The 23,384-nt window shown below is 39.7% G+C and overlaps 2 protein-coding genes across 2 annotated transcripts in view; one reads left to right on the plus strand and one right to left on the minus strand.

The window, feature by feature from the left end:
- SYCE3 (synaptonemal complex central element protein 3) overlaps positions 1–2,293 on the minus strand; it is a 2,902-nt gene extending 609 nt beyond the window's left edge. The window contains 2 exon segments of the mRNA XM_085298896.1: positions 1,000–1,297; positions 2,242–2,293. Of these exon segments, the coding sequence (XP_085155022.1) occupies positions 1,000–1,297; positions 2,242–2,271 (328 nt within the window). The 5' untranslated portion in view covers positions 2,272–2,293.
- A 5,562-nt stretch (positions 2,294–7,855) lies between these two features.
- On the plus strand, positions 7,856–23,058 carry STYK1 (STY kinase 1). The gene is made up of 10 exons (XM_085298828.1): positions 7,856–8,283; positions 14,789–14,891; positions 15,832–15,975; positions 18,807–19,055; positions 19,325–19,506; positions 21,052–21,135; positions 21,395–21,603; positions 21,850–21,890; positions 22,174–22,270; positions 22,833–23,058. The coding sequence occupies exons 2-10, from the start codon at positions 14,825–14,827 to the stop codon at positions 23,035–23,037; spliced, it is 1,278 nt and encodes a 425-aa protein (XP_085154954.1). The 5' UTR covers positions 7,856–8,283; positions 14,789–14,824; the 3' UTR covers positions 23,038–23,058.
- Positions 23,059–23,384: the final 326 nt, after the last annotated feature.

Below are 23,384 nucleotides of genomic sequence, written 5' to 3' on the forward strand. Positions count from 1 at the left end.
AAAAAAAAAAAAAAAAAAAAAGGAAGATTCAATAAAAGTTAAAAGGACATTAGTGATGATCAGTTCAAATCTGTCTGAGCAGGCCTGCAATATAGTAGCCAGTATTATTCAGGAGTAAATGGATATGTATTATTACTTTTTTATAAATATCTCAAAATGCTTCAGAATGAAATATATTTATTACTGATATTAGAAATGAGAGACTGAAACTGTTACATAAAATTTACAACAATATATGCAATCAAAAAGAAGGATGCAACAGACTTTTAAAATAAATGAACAAAATCAAAGAATTCTCTTTCAAGACCTGTAACAGTCAGGAGAATAGTGTTAGGTAAGGAAAGGAAAAGCAGAAGGCCACAGCAAGGTGATGAATGATTTAAAGAACAAGTTAAATCATGAGCCAGAATCTGAAAAAATGAGTATCTGACAAAGCACAAAAAGTAGTTTTAGCAATTTTTTCATATTTCCCTTTTTTGTTCCACCATAATTTGACATAAAATCTGACATAAATTGAGTAGTTTTCTCAAATATACTCATAAGTTGTAGTTAAGTACATATAACTTAATTATTAATTTCAGTCTATTCTTGGTAGTTGCACACAAATTCTGAGAGAATTGCTGCAGCAGTCTATACATAAAGGACAAAGGGTAAATTTTCAGGGAAGCCTTTATTCTAGTTGAATCATAGAATCATAGAATGGTAAGATTGAAAGGGACCTCTGGAGATCATCTAGTCCAACCCTTAGCATAGCCCATAGGGAGACTGAACCCGCAACCTTGGCATTAGTRGCATGACACTCTAACTAACTGAGCTAAATCTGCATTATAAAATGATTAAATAGGTCATGCACTGACCTGAAAATGCATTTATCATTTTTCAAAGTAAATCTCATTTTATGTATTACATTTTAATCACTGTAAATTAAATGTCTGAATATTATTTGTTTTCAGTCACCACTCTGAACAGAGCATGCTGTTAATTTTCAATCTGAGCCACTTAAAAWTTCTGGATTATTTGTATACTTTTGCTCACTTGAGAACATAAAGATATTAGTTGATTGCATTTTTTTCCATTTACACTTCTATCACGTAGAGATGTTTACAGTAATAAATATACCTAATAAAACTCTGATGTCTTCACTCCYAGTAGACAAATCTGAATCATTCTCAGTAAAAAAAACAATACCTGATAATTTTTCCATTTCCTCCAGAAGTTTTTCTAAGTCCTTGTTCAGGTCCTCCACCATCTTTACCATGTTATCATAGTTTCTCTCCTGAGGTTCTGATTTGGCCATCTACAAGAAAAACAAGAATTTCATATTTGTATTTTCTGTTGAAGGGAGTTGATTTTCACAGTTGAGGGAACGTCACATTCTGATTAATTTTAATAAAAGATACTGAATTTCTAAATTTACATGTGAATTCATTAAAATTGTTTAGGAGCAAATAAATAAAATTGGGCCCCAGTTGCTGCAGTGACAGTTTCAGAACCCTCATATTAACTAAAACTGAGACATACAGCTTTGCTTTTAAATTCCTTTTCTGAAAACTACCAATGGATGTGATGAAACTGCAAAGGAGAGGGAATAGTTTCATTCTATATTATATGGCAGAAATAGTTTTTGTCTTTTTTTWAAAAAATAATTTCTTACACTCAAATGCGGGCATCCATTTTCTACCTTTTATTGTAGATAAATGCTATAAAAAGGGAGGCAATCTTTTATAATGGATTTAAAGCATTTTGAAGGAATGTCAAGACTTACCAAGATGCTTAGTGTTAAAAGATCTAATCATACAACCACTTCCATTAGATAACTGTAAATTGACAAACGCTTTACCACAAAGGCCTAAAAGAAAATAATCCCCTTGCTGTACCATATTACAGGCAGTTTCACCTTCAGCCAAGGTTGAATTACCCCAAAGGCACAGAGGACTACTGGACATCAGCTTTCAGGCAGGAGGCTTGCTCAACACCCTTTACTCAATCATGCTCCCCTGTGATGCACTGACAGAAGAGGACAGCTGGTGCTGTGTAATCTCTGCACCTTTTATTAACCACCTCATCCTGAGTTCAAGGTGTGCAGGGGAGCAACTTTCAGGTGCTGCCTAGTGTTCATGCAGTCTAAAACCTCTGCCTCCGATTTGTTTCCTCCCTCCCACCCTCCTAATGGGAAGGACCTTTCTTTCCCTGCTTCCACCAGCCTCATTGCCTCCCTCCCCAGCCACTGCTGGCCACAACCTCAGCACCCCTATCAAACTCCGCTCCCATCCGCCAGCCGGAGGTACTTCGTAGCCCACTCGCAACGCTTGCGAGCGCCTCCCCCTTTCCCGCCAAAGCCAACCGTTCTGCGCGTTCCACCCCAACCTGCCGCGCTCGAGGCGCCCGCGCGCGCCACCTCCCCGCCTCCTCCCCCCTCCCCCCCCCGCCTCACATGCCCGCTGCGGCCGGGCGCGAGACAACAGGAGCGGCCAGGAGTGGTACACCCACAAATGTTCCCTTGTAACCGTCGTACTCGATTAATTCTACATTTCACCAAAACGAGCACTTCGGTGAGGAGTTAGGCGGCCGAGGAGAGGGAATGGGAAAGAAACGCTGTTTGGAAGCGGGGACGGCGCTGGCGGGGTTTACCCCGGGAGCCGTGGCCGGCGGGGAGTCACGTGACAGCCGGGGCCCAGAAGCAGTGATGCGCCAGCGCGCTGGAGACCGCACGGGCTCTCCCGTGGCCGGCAGCAGGGTTCCCCGGCTGCAGGGAACCCGCAGTCAAAACCAGGGCCAGGCCCTCCCATTAATCCAGCCTCTCCGCTCACCTGGCTTCTGCCATGGTTCTCTGGCAGATCGTATCTGCTGCTTACTCGATAGTATCTCATCCCCTGCCTGCCACATAAGTAATTAGCTTTTCCCAGAGGCTGGAAAGTCGAAGATTAATGCCCTCTTTCCCTTTTTGCTGTTTCTTTCACTGTCCCCAGAGTCCTATGCATCTGATTTCTTGTTTGTCTTTTGTTATTAATATAAGTATTCTGATGTTCTATATGAAGAACATTAAGTATGTGCATCCTCTTAAGAAGTTGTAGAGATGCTTAAAGAATCTACAAGTACCGTCCTTTGCCTTGTGTGGGTCTTCATCAGTGCTTCGAGTTTCTTTGCTGACTGTGGCTGTTTGACTTGTGACATATGCAGCAAGGACAACATAAGTTGCACTGGAAGCCTTGTAATTTTGGAAATTCTTGGGAAAAATATAAACCCAAAGTTAAGGCTCATGCCTGTGGTCTGAAGTTATGAAAGTTCAGTGCTAAGTGCATCTGCTTTTTCTGCAGGGGTTCATCTCTCCTTTTGCATTATTTTTACCTTTAAAAATATCAGAGAAGGTGCTTGCACTGATAATCAAAGAAGAGTAAGAAGAGTAAGAAATTTTCTGGTGACAGAGAAACAAGACTCAAAGTTTGTCAAGAGCTGGCTGGTCAGGCGTTAAATGGTACATAGGAGGCCTAGATTCAAGTCTTTCTCTGAGCTGCTCGCGTCACAAATCGTCCTGTTCTAGTTTAGTATCCAAACCTTAAACTGTCTGAGCTGTTTCTTGTTTTGCTTTTTCATTTGCAAACACTCTCATTGAAAGTCTTGGAGGGGGGTTGCCACAATAAATAGGAAAATGATTGAATAAATGTGTATTTTCAAAGTGCATGAGAGTGCACATTCATCTGATATTATCACTGCCAAACCAGTTGAACAAGTGGAACTTTGGGGGTTGTAATCCATCTACAAAACAAACAAAATGAAGTATTCATTGACACAAGTTCCATTAACTTCATGGAATTTATCATAGCACATTGTACTGGTAAAATTTTACAGACGTTCAAAATCAGTTGAGCAAACTCCTTCAAGACATATAAAAAAGTCATATTTGGGTAAAGAAATCCTTGAGCCACAGATTACTAGCAGATAGTGAAAGTACTAAGGGAAATACCATTTTATGTTTGTTATGGTCTTTCACTTCCCTGGGCTCCCTCATTGACAGCTATTTGAGGCATATTAGGCTAGATGGACCATTGGTTTGATACAGCACAGTCATTTTAATGTTATGTAACCTCAGCTCTTAAATTCTGTGCCATTAAGTTGTCTTGCAGATCCTGCTTCCTGTTATACATGTGTGTGTTCATACGTCATTAGGAGGCTCTTAATTTTAGTGTTGTTGCTTTTTAATACTGCTATACTAGTCTATGTGAACCTGGACAGCAAGCATCGTGTGTATATAAAATTATTCTTTTATTTATTCTAGAATGTATGTAATTCCAAGAGTTACCAGCCACCTTGCCACTCCATTTTAATAAATGGGATAAAAGCCATTTCAAGTTAAATCAGCAGACCAGAACTTGTTTTGTTTCAGTATGTTTCAGTTTGTTTTTTTTTTCTCTAGTATCCTTTAGGAAATAGTGATGTGATAGAGGATGCATTTCAGATTTAAAAAAATAACATTATTAAATAGAATAGTTTTTAAATGCATTTTTATATAACAATCTTATAGCCCTTGGTGAGATGTACTTTCTAGCTTTTATAAGGTCTCTATGGACAACCTTTCCAGGGTTGCCCCCTTTCAAGAGGCTCCTCTACTTTTTTTTTTTTTTGTGAAGTTCTGCAATATATTACATTCTTAGACTGAAGGTTTAGGTCACTGTAGCTCTGTTCACCTGCTTCTAGCTTTTTTCAGCGAGAGCTGTAGGATTCCCACTGGAAAACTTGAACAGTGTAAAAATAGAGTGACAGAGCAGGAGCTTCAGAAAAAGGTATATATATTTAACAAAAGGAACATAAAAAGATGAAAGGAATAAAGTAAAAAATGCATCCACATTATATTCAGGATGTTAGTTACTAAGATGTGCTCACATATTTCGAGCAAAAAACCAAGAGCATTCAGAAACTCTTCACAAAACTTAACTGAGTTATGTGCTGCACCTAATTTACAATCTAACAGTTCATCCATTAATGCTGGAATTCCAGGAGAGAGTATAGTTAATCTATCAAGTTATATTATAAATTGGTGCTGATTCTGGGAGCCCAAAGAATTGGACAGCAATTAATCAAAATTGTTCAAAATGTTCAAAGGAAATTTCCATTTAGATTTAAGAAAAGAATTAGGAATAGCAAGGTGAATTTGGCAGGAGGAGGAAAAAACTATTATTGGTAGAGGAAAAAAAAAATATTAGATTGCCTGACCCTGAACAGGCAGGAAACAGAGGAACAGAGGAAATGCTGGCAAATTACTGGACCTTCAACTGGCTGAATAGGATAGATGCATAATCATTCGTTGATTTCATAGGGAGAAGGTTTGTATTTTTTTCTATCTTCTCAAGTAATGCTACTCTCTCCCCCCGCCCCCCCCCCATACCTTTGTTTCTTTGGAAATTTTAAGTAACAAAACTTTCATAGGAAAAGTAAAATCACAACAGAACTGGCATTTTCAAGAAAAATCTGAATGCTAAATAGGCAGAGGCAAAGCTCATGCGGAACAATAACAATGGGAATGTGTCTTTCGCTTTTAGATCACCTCTTCTGATTCTTACCCCGTAACAGGCTAGTAGAAACAAAGGAATAAGTACTCTCTCAGTGGGCTGAGGCTGATGAAAGAATCAGTCACTGTCCATGAGCCATGAGCCATGGTTTTAAATCTTACACTGGGATGTGAAAGCATGGCTGAGACCTTACTACCTCTAAAGTACTGCAGGAAATGTGAATACCTCAATGACATTTATGAAGGGGATCCTTTCATTTGAAGTGTGCTTTTTCTGGTCCAGTGGTAGTTCCTTTATGTTTGCTGACTTTCCAGAGGTTGAACTACAAAATTAGCACATTTGTTAATGGTCATCACATTGGCCATAAGGCTGAATGGATTGTGGTTGAATTGTSTCTCAGTCCCCGATGCTATTGTTGAGGCTACTGAGTGTATGTGGTTTGCACGGTTGCTACGTGCGCTGCAGCTGCTCTGGAGATACAGAGTACATTTGAGTTAATAAGACTGACTGCCAATCTACTACTCTACAGTGTACCTAGTCATACTTGCGTAAGGAAAAAAAAACAGATGGAAAGAAGCATTTCAACAGGCARTGTTTTTTTGTGGGTATGCACAGATTTGTAGCGGAAAAGTTTGCTTTTTGCAGATTGAAACATGACAATGATTAATTGCTGTCCAAACCAAACAGGGGGAAAGGCTTAGGGATCAGTGAGGAAGACTAGTCACAGGCCTGAACTCTGAACTGTTAAAATATCTTCTCCAACCAGTCTGATTGGGAGCATAGCAGGAAGACTGACTGGGGAAAATAACAGCAGCAGTGGTTGCTCCTTATATGCATGCCTTGAATATTAACCTTTGCATTTCCCACTCTATTTTCTACAGTTGGGAGCTGGAAAAAGGGGGAAGAAGATGGCCAATTATCATATTTTTAAACAGGAAATTTGAATAGGTTCTTCCAGTTGTCCTTAGTGAGTATACCCGTGGAAAGGCACACATTTTAATAAAGAACCCATTTAAATGAAGAACTATCTTTTGCAATTACCCACTTCTTGATAGGGAACAGGRTGTAGGACAGATCTTCTGCCTCATCATGGAGAAAATATTTCTCAGAGTCTACACAAGTTAGCACCAATGTAAAAGGACAACAGCAACCACAGCCTGAGCCTACACTTTGTAGTTGTACTGAATTTTTAGTCTAGATAATGCCTTTCCTGGCTTCTCGAGGGACAAAAGTCCTCATCACAGAACTTTTCCACTAACACTATTTTGCCTGTTGCTAGTCTATACAGAGATCAGACAATGAAGAGAACTACTGCTGTTTTCACCATTTCCCGCATACAGGCACTGCGTGTGGGGTGGAAGAATAGTTGCAGGGAGAAGTTCAGGATGTACTACTATTACAAATACAAATACATTTATATGCAGTCTCTTTTATGGCTAAATGAACTACTGTATTTCTGTATCTAACGCTATTGCATCTACAACTAAAATCTTCCCACAACACCAAAGTGTTAATAGGAGCAGTCAGTTTTGCACAAGCAGCTGGCAGAGATTATATCATCTTCTATATCTCAAAGCCACCTGTGATGTGTCATTGCCTGTGAAATGAACTTTGTCTCTCAATAGCAGGTTACATGTTATTTTCTCTTGTAATACAACTGCCTCTATGAAAAAATGAAGCAAATAATCTTGCACAGACTCWTATAACCAGGAGTCAGGAATCTGAAACTTAAAAGATTATACAGTGATAGGTGAGGAGAATCTAGGAGGAACCTGCAGGCCAACAACTGGGAAGTAAATACACAGGCAAATTTTAAACTCTCTAGAACTGAAATAATGAAGAATTAAAACACAATGAAGAATATACTTTAGATCTGCTCAGAGCTAAGGTCACTAGCAGACCTGTATGGTGCCCTCAAGGACATAGTAACAGGAAGAGGTTGTAGAGCAAGTTCAAGAGGTATTAATAAGTCTGAGAGGGGAACTCAGGATGGATTTGTAAGGGGCTGAATGAAAAGCAGGAGTGGATATCACTGTCAGGGCTATGTGGGGAGTCACGGCTGGAGGAAAGGGTGAGGAGGGCTGACAGCAGGACTTGGAAGATGTTGGCAGAAGGCATGGACAGCCCAGATAGGCGGGATATAAACAAGCCTGAGTGTGAAGAAGGTCTACATTGCCTCTTTCCCTTATAGCRTATTTTGGCATTATATCCTTTCCTCCTTTTCTTTATTTGCTCCCATTAGGAGTTATTCTTGCTAAGAAAGTAGTTTCAGCATCTGGAGGCTTTTAAGGATTTTGTACAGATTTTCTGTTTCAAGTACCCATTTGTTTTTCTAAAAGTGAACCTTTTGTCTGAAGTATATGATCACTGTCTGTTACATTAGTCTATCCCACTAGATCTGTTTATTTGCTTTCACATTATGCACTGAGGCCCCCACCTGGGACTCTCTGTCTTAACTCTCTGTCATCAGAGAGTGAACACTTTATGCATAGCAGCCCGGCAGACCCGTTTTACCAGTGTCTGCCTACCTATCAGCTGGCATGTTAGACATAGCAATCACATGATCCCTCTGGGGAGACAGCTGAGAAGACTTTGAAGAGTAAAGAATAGAAGTTGGGCAGGTCTGAGGTAGGAAAATCACTAAGGAGTAACAGGTAAAGCCACACAAGGTATAACCATCAGCATTATCAGGAGAGGCCTCAGACAAACTACAAAGCAGCAGGAGATGAGCTCTGGGGAGAGACTACTGCAGGACGAAAGAAGTGGTATAATTCAGGTAAGTGAAAGAAAATGCTGTGTGAAAATTAGATAATGAATATTTAAATCTTTGAAAAGACTTTTATTAACATGTCACCTGAACTAGGATGTAACTATACAGAGTCTATATATGTGAGTGCATGTATGTATGCATACACAGCTGTGCATGTGCTTATTGTTTATATTGAAGTTACCTGTAGTAACAAATTTATGTATCCTGATTATTTGGAGGCTTGAGAAGAAAAGAGAGATATTTATTCTACACTCAGATTGATTTAAATGAAATAAGTTAAGGCATATTTGATTTCCATCATTATCTCTCAACTGTAAAGAAGTTAACAAGTAATGCAACGCAGTGCAGATATCTAGATTTTTCTACATGTTTACCTGTGCACATATATTTGTGTGTGTGTGTACGCATGCATGAACTGCATCTTCAATGTAAAAGCAAAACCTACATTAAATGCCCAAATAAACATCAAAACACTGGGAAATGTATGTCCATCTTTTAAAAGTGCCTACATTCTTTTATTCTGTCACAGCTTTTCCTGTCACAATGTTCCAGAGTATCTGTATTGGGTTTGGGCTAGGGTTTGTTACAGGCTTCATGCTTGCAGCTGCCAACAAAATCAGAGTTCAGGTAATAAGGCAGGCACAGAATGACCAGCATTTTCAAAAGTAGCAAGGGATTTTGAACTACATAAATGAAAGTCATAGGGAAGACTGTGCTGTCGAGAATCTGTCCTCCAGACTCATAGGCTAAACAGCTTTCTCACTGAGGTCTTSAGATTAATGTATTTCTCAGGGGTTTTACTTTATTTTTTCAGATTGMGTATGACATATAATTTATTGTGGCCTTAATTTCGAGGGAATCTGATAAAGATMGATATTAATATTTCAGAAAAAATATATATGGCTTGCCTGCATTAGAAAAAAATTGTCTTAATCACTATTCGGTTTCTGCACAGTGTCACACTTCTGTACTCAGAACATCCTCATGCTACACAATAAAATTAATTTTTTGAGATAGTCTAAGTTTAAGCAAAATTTAACATCATGAGATCTTGTATATATGCAGTGATGTGGTGCTGATTTGAACTAACCTTGGTAGCAAAATTGCACAGCAGTGGAGAGACCTCCTCACCCATATGTCTCAATGCAGTAGTGACTGCTGACTTTGCTTGTTATTTGCTGCTCCCAAGAGCAGAAGAGACCAAGTTTGCCATAAGTTACTCATCTGTTCAAATAGCGGAGTGAACCTCATTATTTGCTGTTCTCTCTATGATCTAACTCTTCGGAAGTGGTCAATCTTATTTTCTTTCACTCCCTAATATACTTCAATAGCAGCTAGACTGCTTTGATGTTCAGGCACTGCTAGTAATTTGGGGGCAAGAGAAGATCTTACATCATTGTACGTTGTTTTTTGAAACACTTTGTTTTCTTACAGGGTGTTATGGCTATTGACTGGTGGGAATGTGAATTGGATTACCAAATCTTTATAGCTAGAAATTTATCATATTCCAGCACAACAGTCTCCATGATATTACCAACAAGTCTTATTCAGGACAGAAGTGAGGTAGCTCTCATACATTATGACCAGGAATCATTATAGTACATTATTGTCTGGTACATTATGACCAAGAATCAACAGAATTCCCCATTCTACACAGTTGGAGATGCTGCTTAGTAGCACAGAGGCACATTACAGTGAGAGATGAGATAACTTAATGGGCCACAAAAACCTTACCAAGATGTCATGATCTCCTTGGAGACTGCCATGGTATTGGAAATAGCCCCTAAGGTCTGCTTGAAGGCAGAAGAATTGGGAGACAGAACATGCAGTGTAACAGATAAGTAGCTTTCTGCAGAAGTATGTTCCTGTGGTATCAGGTTGTTAGTTCTGGCAGCTCTGGGAATTGTTTTGGCTAGTTTGTTATGCTGCTTTTAGTAAAATAGTAGACACTACAGAGGAAGTCTGTTTTACTCTCTGCTTTTCCATTTTCTTTTCTTCTCCCTCTTCTCCCATGTGCCATTTTCACAACAGCAAAGCTCTCCTGAGCCTACACATTATGGTATCCTCACCATTTTGGTTTTTACAGTTCTTCAGTAGCACTCTCACTTTCGTCTGCATGGCCAGTATAGTCCACTTGTGCACAGTGACTGTCTGGGCCATGACTTCTGGCCATGTTCTGAAGGTCATATAAGCAGAAGAAGAGAAGAAAAGAATAAAAGCAATACAGAAATGGTGACTGGAAAAGCCTGAGAATATGATACCTGTGTTGCAAGAAATTATACAGAAGTCATCATGGTTAAAGAATTTATTTTGCCTTTTATCAGCCAGGCAATATGCTAGATTGAAGTGAGTAACTATTCAGCTGTGTGTTACCTACCTGTAGTCATATTACAGTTGGTCTTTATGARTAGTGAAAAACAGCTGTGAGGATATTTTGATAATAAAGTGATGTGTAGTTAATACTGGTCAGGAAGTCTGGAGAAGTGATTGCATTAATTCCCACATCAGCCCCTACAAAATATATTTTAAAGGGTCTGTTGAAGATCCCAATTAATCCTAGTCTTTATTTGCTCAGTATTTAATTTAATCAGCCATAACTTTAGCAAGAATAGCTAGTAAGTACTCATGGATTTATGAATTTGTTTTTATAATGTGAACTGATGTTACAATCAGGCATTTTCATGAACTGTTTATTTATTATGAATTTATACATCATTTACTTTTCTGAACATGGTAGGAATGAATGRCAGACAATTTCCATTCTTACAGTTCTCAAGCCAACTATTCCATTGTTTATTATGGACATACAGAACTTTGTATTTCTTTTTCTTTTCAGTATTCACAATTACTGAGGCTTCTTGACTCTTTAAGTCCTAGCAGTTTAAACAGCATACAGTAAGACTGCTAAGAAAGTAAGTCCAGTGTAACATGCAAGAAAGAATGGTTAATTTTAGGAAAGAACAGCTTCCCAATCCATTTTACAGCATTGCTGTACAATGCTTGTGCAAGCAGAAATGCTTGTGGAAGCACTAAGTAAGGAGACAAAATGCATGTGAGAATGAATGACAAAGGATGGAGAAAATCACAGTAGGACTTATGCTGGCATTCAGTGCCAGTGGAACCTATTTGACACAGGGGATGTTTTTACAATGTGCCTTTAGACAAATTAGCGATTCACGGTCCTCAGTAATGGGAGGTCTGTCTTCCCTGTTGCTGCTTTTGGATGTATGTTCCTAACACTTCCTTGAGCCTCCTTTGGCACTTGCTTAATTGTCTTGGCAAACTGATAYCTCTCACTAAAATGTCAGGAAATTAAAGTGAGAAAACAAAAGTGAATATTCTTCTGCTGATTTAGTGGTTTAAATCAGTTTACTTTGTGATCAGTTGCTCATCTGGGAGCAGAACAAGGAGGAATGGGAAGARAGAGGGAAGAAAAGAGATACTCCCCTCTTTCAGCAGTGGTAATCACTTAATTCGGCTCAGTTGCATTACAAAACCATGTTCATATTTAGTATTGGTTCTCTTTGAACTGATTAAAGCAGCCCTTACAACTGCTTTCTTCTGACTGCTTATTCCTGTCCCCATGTTTCCCTGTGCTATGTCAAAATTACTGAGGTGGCAGTAACAAAAGTGTCTGAAAGTTAAACAATGCTTTGTTCCTCAGTGCTAATTATGTTGGCAAATGTGCACAAAGCAGCAGTAAGTGGTCAGTGAAGGGCAGATATGGGGGCTCACTAACCTGGCATGGCTATGTAATTACTGATGCCCCCTCCCACACACACTCTGCAATTTACCAAGTGGTTTCATAGAACCAGTTTGCAAACACTGTTGCCTCTAGCTTTTGCTCAAGTTTTGCAGTGTATCTCATTGTCTAAGGGCAGCAGCTTCTGCTGTTTCTAGTTGCTGCAATCTTTATTGTTGCCCAAGGGGCTTTGGATTCAGCTATTGATCAAAGAAASGCTGACTGCCGTATTGGTTGCAGTCCACTGGTAACCAAGTAATGTCTGCACAAGGTTAATAAGACATTGAGCTTTGCCCTCAAAGTGTTTGTATCTGGGTTGATTTGTATTAATTTATTWATTGTAATTTTTATTAAATTACATTTGTATTAAATTTGTATTAATAATATTATTTCCTTCTGCCACAACAAAAGATTTCTGATCCCGCCAAATCTGCCTAGTGGAAATTGTTTCCTATCTCTGAGCTCCCTTCATGGGAACAAGTACCTTTTAAAAACTCATTTGCAGAGACCTTCACCACCTATTGTTGCTTCCATTGTCTCCTTCATTTTGAGAAGGTTTGTTTCAGAAATTTTAATTTGCATTCTTCTATGAAAGGTAAGGTGTCTTTCAAAATGGTTTTGGAATTTGAAGCTGAACTGGAACATACCRCTATTACTTTAGTCCTTGACATTCTAAAAGAAGAATGGCCTAGTACTATGCTTCTTATTTATCATTTTTTTATTACATTCCTAACTACATCAGACTAGTTTTCTTATGTACGAGGTCAAGTCTCATTGATTTGCTTCACAATAGAACGTCTAATGAAAATGCATATGTCCAAGGGAAAAAGGAAAATTCCAGGATCTGTGTAAACAACAGAAATAAAGATTCAGGTCAAGAAGTTTGAACTGAATGAGAAGAAAATCAGAATAATAGCTGAAAGATTAAATAGGCCTAGGCAGGGAAAGCATGTATTTTTGAAAGTAAATAATACAGAGAAACGAAGAACCAAGAGTTTCAATGAGTAGATTTCAATGTGTGCAGAAGATTTTTTTTTTTAAAAAAAAGCTGACAGTTTACCTGTGATTGCACCAACTGTCCAATCAAAATTCTAAGTAATACAGAAATAGGAAGTAATACAGAAGTAGGAAGTAATACAGAATATATTGTTCAGCTTTTTGGTTCTCCTGATCTAGATAGTGCTGGTCTTGACACAACATAACATATCTGTGTCTATYTGTCTGAGAATGAAATAACCTTAGTATTCTACCTATGCATTTGCATRTGAGTGTGTGTGTGTGTTATATCCAATGTAGGTTTACTTAGTTTCCTTACTTTCATAATGTATCAGAGAAGCTTAGATTGATTTTATTGTTGTATCATTACTCTTTTGACTTGACTCACTTTACAATCACACTCTGAAAACAAGTGAGTTTATTACCATACTAAGAATTAAAAACAGGAATAGAAAAATGGAATAGACTTTTTGCAATATTTTAAAGTGTGTATATATTCCTCTTTTCCCCATTGCACTGCCTCGCTTTTGCAACTGGTAAAAGCATAAATTTACTTCTCAGTTTTAACCTTGAGAACAAAATCTGTTTATTGTTTTATATATCATCATATTGTTTTAGCTCTCATCAATAGTAACTATAAGGATGTATAACATTTGCTCTTGAGGATGATAGCCTTCTATGCATAGCTGAAAATGAAGTAAGTACTTACAAGATCAAGGTTCCATTGCCTATAAAACATTCTAAGTGAAATTGTTTGTGAAGCTGCATATGTTAAWCTTCCGGTGATGTTTTTAAGTAACAGTGGCTAAATGTGCATGCCTTACTTTCCTGTCAGCCATCACCATTCACTACATTGAATCTCACAATTTAAAAATAATAGTCCAGGTTAGTGCAGCACCACTGCTTCAAGCTTCCCCTGTAATATAGCACAGCTGAAATTCTACATCAGGTATGTGTGTGTGGTGGGGGGCTACAGCTGTGTTTCAATCCTGGCTCAATACAAAGTCACCAGGATACTCTGGTGAATCTAGCTCTGTCCAAGTGAGGTTGTATAGGTGATATACRGAGTCCGAAGGTTTTGTGAATGTATGATTGCAAATGCTAAGGGATTGGTCTAGAGATAGCTGAAATTACAGCTGGAAAGGTACATGCTTGCACAGACTGTGGAATTTCAACTACCAGTGTGCTCTGATGGACATTGGGGAGTTAGATAAGTCATGATTCAGATTCATTATAGACCTGACAATGTTATGGACTTAGTATTGGGAAGCCCTGATGGCAAGACTTCTTGTTTCCCTGTGTCCATGGAGCAGTAATAGGAGTTATAGCAAGTACGGTAGTCAGGCATGACATTTTGTATAAATGCTTCTGATCTGTTCATGTGTTGTGAAATGGAAGATAAAAGGCTGAGTCATTCTGGCATCTAAGAAGTTAGAGTCTAGCTAGATTATTTATATATAATTGAACTAATAATTATGAACGTTTGTGTATATGTTAGCCTGTAGGCCTAGCAGTATCCAATTGCTTTTGTAGGACTAAAAAACTTTAATTCTCACCAGTTCATAGAATTTGGTACCAGATATCCCATGTCATTCTCTAAGCTTCTAAGTTCCTGTGCTCCTTTTTCATACTGGCACTAAAGTAGTACAGTACTATTACAATTAAAGTAGTATTGACAAAGGAGTGGGAATCTCCACATTCAGTTCACCCACCTTTTTATAAATCATCCTGTCCTCCTGACAGATTTTATCAATATTCTTCATGTCTATGCAGAAGACAGAGGTCGGTGATACTTGCTTGTAACTGAACATGGCAGGGGATGTAAGAAGATTCACACGCATGCTACTGGAATGCAGCAGCAATGACAAGCTATGTGGTAAGATTCACAAGCCTGCACTTCTTCCTTTAATAAGATTTCATATGCTGAACAAGGCCAACTTTGCTAAAAGTGGGCAAAGCCTTTTACTCTCCTTTACCTCCATCCCAAGCCCACACAGAATAACTTCACAGAACTTTCTTTGCATTATGTCTCAGGGTAGAAACTCTCACATGAATGCAACCTTTAGTCATGCAGGGTGGGATTCATCTTACAAAATATTAGCCACCTTAGAGTATTTTTACCTTGAAAGAGACATAAAGATGAGGTTATAGCCTGAGAATATTGTCATTAAAGATTTTCTGCTGCTTTCCTAAGGACCAATCGTGTGAGATTTTGCTTCGCTCAATTTCTGTCATCTTTGGGAACTGAAATGTGTCTTGTCCCACACAATAGCACCACCTTCAAATCTGGGGACTTAAGATATTTATGTGCAACATTCTTGTTAATTGCAATGCCTTCAGTCAATTCCAAATCAGGTGACCACTCCCTATTTCTTTAAAATGCTCCCTATAATTTTAATGGAACAAGCTATACCTCTGMTTGCACTGTTACAAGGTCTTGTGAAGCCTCAACAACTTCCGTCCTTCCCATGTCCTTCCTACCCCTCTGCCAGGACCAGATACATTTTTTACTAGTGGATGATAATTTGGCACGTATCTACAATTTCTAGCTTCTGTATTTGGGCACCTAAGTAAGTGACCTGAGGTCAGGAATCCCAGTGGCTTCAGAAGGTTTAGATATTTGACACTAAAWGTGTTCAGTTGCTATTCTAAGGAACATAGGGTGGGTACACATACTTTGGGGATTGAAAATTACGGTAATAGGTTATTACTACTCTGTTGTACAGAATCAGCATGCATCAGGCAATGTTGCACACACTGCCATTTTCAGAGCAATACTGATCATTCCTTGTCTTCCCATTTTCTTCTGCTGACAGTTGTGCGTGAATATCAAATTGAAGTGATCATTGTCCCAGTTCTCCTTGTGGGTGCTTTTGTCATCCTGGTTAGTGTAATCCTTTGGCTCCACTGTCGGGGTATGAGAACAAAGCAGGAGGAATCATCACCATCAGGACACCAAGGTAAACCATCATGGTTTTCAAAACAGAGGAAAGAGTATTGGTTTCAGTGGCCAGAAGTCAATCCCATTTCCCCATTGCTTGAGCTGTTAGACAATAGGATTTCTGAAGAGCCTAAGTGTGATATTCAGCAGCCCAGAGAACATTAAGAAAATTGGGAACCTCTTTTATCCCACTTGCAGTAGCTGTAATGGAATCTGTAGTATAAATGAATCTGAGGAATTAAAACCAACATACCATATATCTRTAGGCTGATTAACATACTATAGTAAAATCACTTGAGAGCTGCAAATTCTGTTTGTGTTACAGCCTTCATGGGTGCTACTGCAAGGACAGTTTCACAAGGGTAATTGATCATGAGTTGTTTTGATGTAAATCACATCTAATTAATCTATTTTCTACACAGTCGTTAAAGAAATTTCATTTCAAGCTGCTGTCTCTCACTTCCTGTGGGGATAACGGGAAACAGGAACTGGAGAGAAGGTAGGGAAAAGGGCTGTCATTATGGCAAAAACATGCTGCCATGGGGAAATGGAAATTCAGATCTGAACTACTTTGTTTCTGCACAGAAATATGATCTTTCAGCCACATCATCAGCCTATATTAAAGGAAATAATTGAGATCAAAAATAAGGCCTTTGGGCAAACATCGTGTGTGTGGGTTTTTTTGTAACAACTTGTAGCTGATGACAAATGAAAATGATTGTTGCTTCACCACATGAGAATCAAGTACAGAGGTGTCTATAGTAGAGGTCTTTGCTCTCAGTCTATCTTTTGATCAAACAGAACCCTTTCAAGGTCTGGGATACGGAACAACATTTCACAGAATCACAGAATGAGTAAGCTTGGAAGGGACCTCTGGAGATCATCTAGTCCAACCTCCCTGCTCAAACAAGGTCATCTACAGTGTGTTASACAGGATTGTATCCAGGCAAACTTTGAATATCTCTGGAGAAGGAGACTCCACAACCTCTCTGGACAACCTGTTCCATTGCTTTGTGACTCTCACAGTGAAGGAATTCCTSCTCATATTCAGGCGGAACTTCCTGTGGTTCAGTTTGGCCCCGTTGCCTCTTGTCCTGTCACATGGCACCACTGAAAAGAGTTTGTCCCCACCCCCTTAATACCCTGCCTTCAGATGCTTATCCACATTGATAARATCCCCCGTCTCTGTCTTCCCCAGGCTAAACAGGCCCAGCTCTSGCAGCCTTTCCTCATAGGGCAKATTCTCCAGTCCTCTGATCATCTTTGTAGCCCTGCGGCTGGACTCTCTCCAGTAGCTCCATCTCTCTCTTGTACTGAGGARCCCAGAACTAGWCACAGTACTTGAGATGAGGCCTCACCAGGGCTGAGTAGAGGGGCAGGATCACCTCCCTCGGCCTGCTAGCAACATTCTTCCTAATGCACCCCAGGAGACCATTGGCCTTCTTGGCCACAAGGGCACATTGCTGGCTCATGGTCAACTTATTGTCCACCAGGACTGCCAGGTCCTTTTCTGCAGGGCTGCTTTCTGGCAGGTCAGCCCTCAGCCTGTACTGGTACCTAGGGTTATTTTTCCATGCACTTGCCCTTGTTGAACCTCATGAGGTTCCCCTCTACCCAGCTCTGCAGCCTGTCCAGGTCTCTCTGAATGGCAGCACAGCTCTGTGGCACATCAGCCACTCCTCCCAGTTTGGTATCATCGGCAAACTTGCTGAGGAGCCACTCTGTCTCTTCATCTAGGTCACTGATGAATAAGTTTAACAAGATGGGACCCAGTACTGAGCCCTGGGGGATGCCACTAGCCACAGGCMTCCAACTAGACTCTGTGCCACTGATGACAGCCCTCTGAGCTCTGCCTTTCAACCAGTTCTCAATTCACCTCACTGTCCACTCATCTAACCCACACTTCCTGAGCTTGCCTAGGATGTTATGGAGGACAGTGTYRAAAGCCTTGCTGAAGTCAAGGTACACAACATCCACTGCTCTCCCCTCCTCTCCGCAGCCAGTCATTCCATCACAGAAGGCTATCAGATTAGTTAAGCAGGATTCTCCCTTGGTGAATCCATGCTAACTACTCCTGATCACCTTCTTTTCCTCCATGTGCTTGGAGATGTCATCCAGAATGAGCTGTTCCATCACCTTTCCAGGGATGGAGGTGAGGCTGACTGGCCTATAGTTGCCTAGGTCCTCCTTCTTGCCCTTYTTGAAGACTGGAGTGACATTGGCTTTCTTCGAGTCCTCAGGCACCTCTCATGTTCTCCATGACCTTTCAAAGATGGTGGAGAGTGGCCTAGCAACAACATCTGCCAGCTCCCTCAGTACCTGTGGGTGCATCCCATCCGGGCCCGTGGACCTGTGAATGTCAAGTTTGCCTAGAAGATCTCTAATCCTATCCTGCTCAACCAAAGGAAATTCTTCCTTTCTCCAGATTTTCTCTGTCATCTCCAGGCTCTGGGATTCTTGAGAGCTGCCCTTGGCAGTGAAGACTGAAACAAAGGAGATGTTCAGTAACTCTGCCTTCTCTGTATCCTTCGTCACCAGGCCCCTGCCCCATTCGGTAGCAGGCCCACATTTTCCCCAGTGGGAGGAATATATCATCTTGCTGATGATATATTTGAAGAAGCCCTTCTTGTTGTCCTTGACATCCCTTGCCAGATTTAATTCCAAATGGACCTTGCCTTCCTCCTCACATCTCTGCATACTCTGACAACATTCTTATAATCCTCCCAAGTAATCTGTCCCCTTCCTTACATCATCCTGATTTCTAAAAACCATATGGAGCACAAATCAAGGGGAATAGATGGGTGGCTATTGTTGCTTCTGTATTTATTTATCATGTATTTTTTTTGCCAGTGAATACCAAGAACCAGCAGGAATCCTACTTAGCAGATAACCACTACTTCCAGCTGAGTGAGACAGTTCTGGGTAGTCTGCTAAATTCTGTATCCTTGACTCTCAAAGATCTGGAGATACCACGAGAAAAACTCTCACCAGGCACCTTGGAGCTGATACACCATGGCAGCTGTGGAAGTATCTACAGGGCAGAATTGAAAACTGAGAACCCCAGGAAGACTAGGACTGTCATACTGAAAGCCTTACAAGGTAATGTACATGAGAGGAATTTTGGTATAGATCTCTATATCAAAGACATGATGCTGAGCAGATCTCTGCTGTAACTACTGGACAAGAATAAGATGTGTTCAGTATCACATTAGCTAGTCAGAGTGACATTTTGATTCTTGAAGTATTTGTTCAAAAGCCCTATGTAAGGATCAAAGAAGGTTGCTGTTCATGTTGATGTTCAAGCTCTTAGCCCTGTTCTTTGCTGCCTCCATATGGTGACAGACTGGAGATCTTTTTGGTTCTTTCAGACTTGGCTGGTCCCCAGGAAATAAAGGATTTCCTGGGAAGGATTAAATTCCATCAAAATCTTGGCCATCATGAGAATCTGGTTGAGTTGGTTGGATGCTGTGTAGACCAGCTCCCACTTTATATGATCATGGAGGATGTGTCTCTTGGTGACCTGTTGACTTTTTTATGGACGTGTCGGAAGGTGAGTCAAAAGAAGTGATGATAAAATGTCTTCTTAAACTGCTTAGGTACATATCAATCCATAAGTCATAGAGGATTCTTTTCATCTGTCCATTTTTTTTCATCTGTCCATCTGTCCATTTTTTTTTCATCCATTTATGTCTGTCTTATATCTGTTTATTTCCATACCCACAAAAATCTCCATGCCAATCTGAACTGGAACTGAAATAKTGGATGCCTGAATAAATATGATATAGTTTGGAAAAGTTGACTTTTTTTTTGTAAAGACTACAGACTACTTTGCAGACCATTGGAGTTCTCTAAAGGAGTCAGCAGGCATTGGAATGAGAATGAGAGTTGATACCACTACCTCAGTTTCTAAAAAGSTTTCAACAAAGTCCCATTCCAAAGACTTTTAAGGAAATAGAGCAGTCATCACATCAGGGAGAAAGTCCTTGAATGACAAGTAATTGACTAAAAGGCAGAAAACAGAGCATATAAGTGCAAGGTCAGTATTTGCAATGAATAGAGGTCACCAGTGACAGTCTGCTGGGATATATGCTAGGATCTGATATTGATACATATTATATGTATCAATGAGTTACAGAACAGGATAACAGTGAAGGGATGAAGGCTGATGATTGACCATCCAATCAGGATAAGGACTGACTGTGAAGACTTGCAGAAGGCTTTTCCAAGACTGAGAGACTGGCCAATGGAAGGGTCAGATGGAATTCAGTATGGATAAAAATGAAATGATGCATGTAGAAAAGCAGTCCTTGCTCCACATATAAACTGATGGGCTTAGATCTGACCATAGCTGATGAACAGTGAAATGAGACTGATTCTATGAAGGCATTTGGTCCCATGAAACTGTCAACTCAGGCTGAAAAAGAAACCAAATGTTAGAAATTATTAAGAAAGGCATATAAATAAATTAAGAGAGTTGAATAATGGAATTTACCACTGAATGCTGTGGATGCTGAGACTTAACTTGGATTCAAGATAAGACTGAATAAATTAATGGAATATAACCTGTTAAAGGTTACTGAACATGTTGAAACCTAACCATCTCAGGAAGTCCTTGAGCTGAGAAGAGCTGGAGGCTGGAAGGCTACTCAGGAAAAGCATCATTGGCCATCCATCTGGGGTTACTGGTAGAGACAGAGTAGTAGAGAGAGATGGCCTGTTAGTCTGATCCTAGATGTTMATTCTTTTAAGTGTGCTTTTCTACTCATCACTGAATATATGTTATTTCTTTCATTCATCTCTGTGTATTGTCATGCTGCACTGTTGCTATACTCTTTCTTGTCTAACCTATTTATCTCTTTTCCATTCTTCAGTTTATCCACCACTTGTCTCTAGTATACTCATCTTATTTATCATCTATCAGCACCTATCACGTGTGCCCTATCTTTCAGTCACTCTACTGTTGATCTGTGAATTCATCTGGGAGAGCATAAGGTTAGATATAGAACTTATTTTATTAGATTAGAAGGAAACATGTTCCCCAGTACCCCAAATCTATGGCATTTGTTTGTTTCAAGGTTTGCACTTTTGTCTTTAGGATGTAATGACAATGAATGGTATCCCCTTTGACATCACTGAGAGGCAGGTATATGAAGTTGGGCAGCATGTTGCAGCAGCTCTGGTAAGTCTGCTTAGATTTGCTCTCTTTTTTTTCCTACTGGCTTGTTTGCATCAGAAGTCTCTGCATGATGTTGAAACTTTTTGGTCTATGCACTGAGGATGTGGTTTGTTAAAAATGAGCCAGATATACTTGCATTGTAGTGCTGAGCATACGCTTCTATTCTGCAGTAAGGAGGCTGGGTAAAAAACGAAATGAAAATTTCTTTTGTTTAAAATTCTCTTTATAATGACCATAGTGGCCTTCTTCTCCAACTTCCCAGGGTTACCTCGAGCAGAAGAAGTTGTTCCATGGTGATATTGCTGCCAGGAATGTCCTCCTTCAGCACAACTTCACTGCCAAACTCTGTGGTTTGGGGCTAGCCTATGAAACTCACACATACGGTGCCAGCTCAGTCACACAGATTGTGCCCCTCAAGTGGCAGGCACCAGAGCGACTCCTGAAGAAGGCCCCCAGCATCAAGGCAGACATGTGTGTTTTCATTTTTGGACTGGAAGTTCTTTTGGCTGTCAGGCCTGTCTCTTTCACTTCTTTATGTGTCATTTCATGCCCTGAACTTTATGGTAAGGCATATCTATTTTCAACACAATACCTCACTTTGTGGCTTATACCTTCTAATTTCTGCAGGTCATGCCTAATTGTCTGTATTTGTTAAAGGTAGCTACCTCACTCATTCATTCAAGAATGGAAACTTAACATTGTTATATTTTCTTGCAGATGGTCTTTTGGAATTCTACTATATGAAATGATTACATTAGGTAAGAATATTAAATAAAAAAAAAGAGATGTAAGGAAGCCAGTTAACAAGTTAACATCCAAAGTCTCAAATCTGAGATTGTAAAGCAAGCATTTAAATAAGCATCCCATTTTCTCCAACCTGCAAAGTCTTGACAGATTCTTTTAGACTTTCTGTTGATAGGAATTGTGGTAGGAAAAGCAGAATCAATTGTAGTAGGAAGGGAAGAGATTCTTACGTAGAAGCTGCTATCTACAGTCATTCCCTTATGTTTTTTTTCTAATGTTATTCCTTTTCCTTTCCAGGTGCTCCACCATATCCTGAGGTGCTGCCTTCTGACATTTTACCATACCTGCAGAAACGGAACATCATGAAACAACCCTCAAGCTGCCAGCAAACCATGTAAGGACACTTGATTTTTGGACAAATGAGTTGAAGCTCTGCAGAGATAAATGGAAGTGAAAAAGTCAAATGATTTGAGACAAATAAAACTTGACAGTTATCTGTTAGCTGTGGAGACTTATTCTCACATGCCTGCCACCTCTTTATGTTGGATTCTGTTGCATGAAACTTTGATTATTCTCTTTGACATTTCTAAAATACGATTTTGTTTCTGTTTTATTGTCTTCTATTTTGCTGTTTGCCTACTTCCCTGCATGGTGCAGAACTATTCTGGAGTAATTTTTTCCTTTTCTCCTGAAAGCTGTGGAATTATACCAGAAATGAATTAACCATCCATGGGAAATGGTCTTGGGCATTATAGTTCCTCTTGTGAATACAGTTGTTGAATATCCAGAGGCATTTTTGTCCATAAGGAATCCTGTTTTCTGTTTCAAAAAGGAACACTAAACTCAATCTTTTTCCCTTTTTGGTTTCTAACTGAAGTATGAGATGTCTTAACTGTAGTAAAACTTGGTGCTAGTGCTTTTCATTCCAAGCTCTTCCCTACTTCTCCATCCTACAGGTATAGCATCATGAAGTCCTGCTGGCAGTGGAATGCAATTAGACGACCTTCCCCAGCAGACCTGATCCAGTGCCTACAAAAAGCTATAAAGTCCAGCAATGACCATGCAGTATTACAGGTGCCTGAGATGGTGGTGCCTGAATTCTATGCTAATGTTGCTGGTGTTGATGTGGGCAGTCTAGTAAGCGACTACACTGTACTCTAAAGGAATCTTTCACACATCAGGAAAGCAGAGGTCTCTGACTTTGCTGCTTTCTAGACACTTTTGAAGTTCAGAATGAGGTGTGTATCCTGAGAAGGAGCCCTTTGTTTTTCAAACACATTATATATTTCAGATCTCTCCTTCACACCTGAAACAATGAATTAGCAGCATTATTACTATTAAATCACCCTGTTGATATCACACTGTTATAAGGGGTCCAACCAAAATTAGCAGTGGTCATTTGGGAGCAAAATGGGTTTAGGAAGATACAGGAAATGTACTGGGAAATTTGAGTTAAAGTGAAAGAAGGGAAAATTGATCYAGAATATCAAGAAGCATTCTGAGGGTTT

The sequence above is a fragment of the Rhea americana genome, unplaced genomic scaffold (assembly GCF_003343005.1).
Source record: "Rhea americana isolate MKP2758 unplaced genomic scaffold, rheAme1 scaffold_142, whole genome shotgun sequence".
NCBI lineage: Eukaryota > Metazoa > Chordata > Aves > Rheiformes > Rheidae > Rhea > Rhea americana.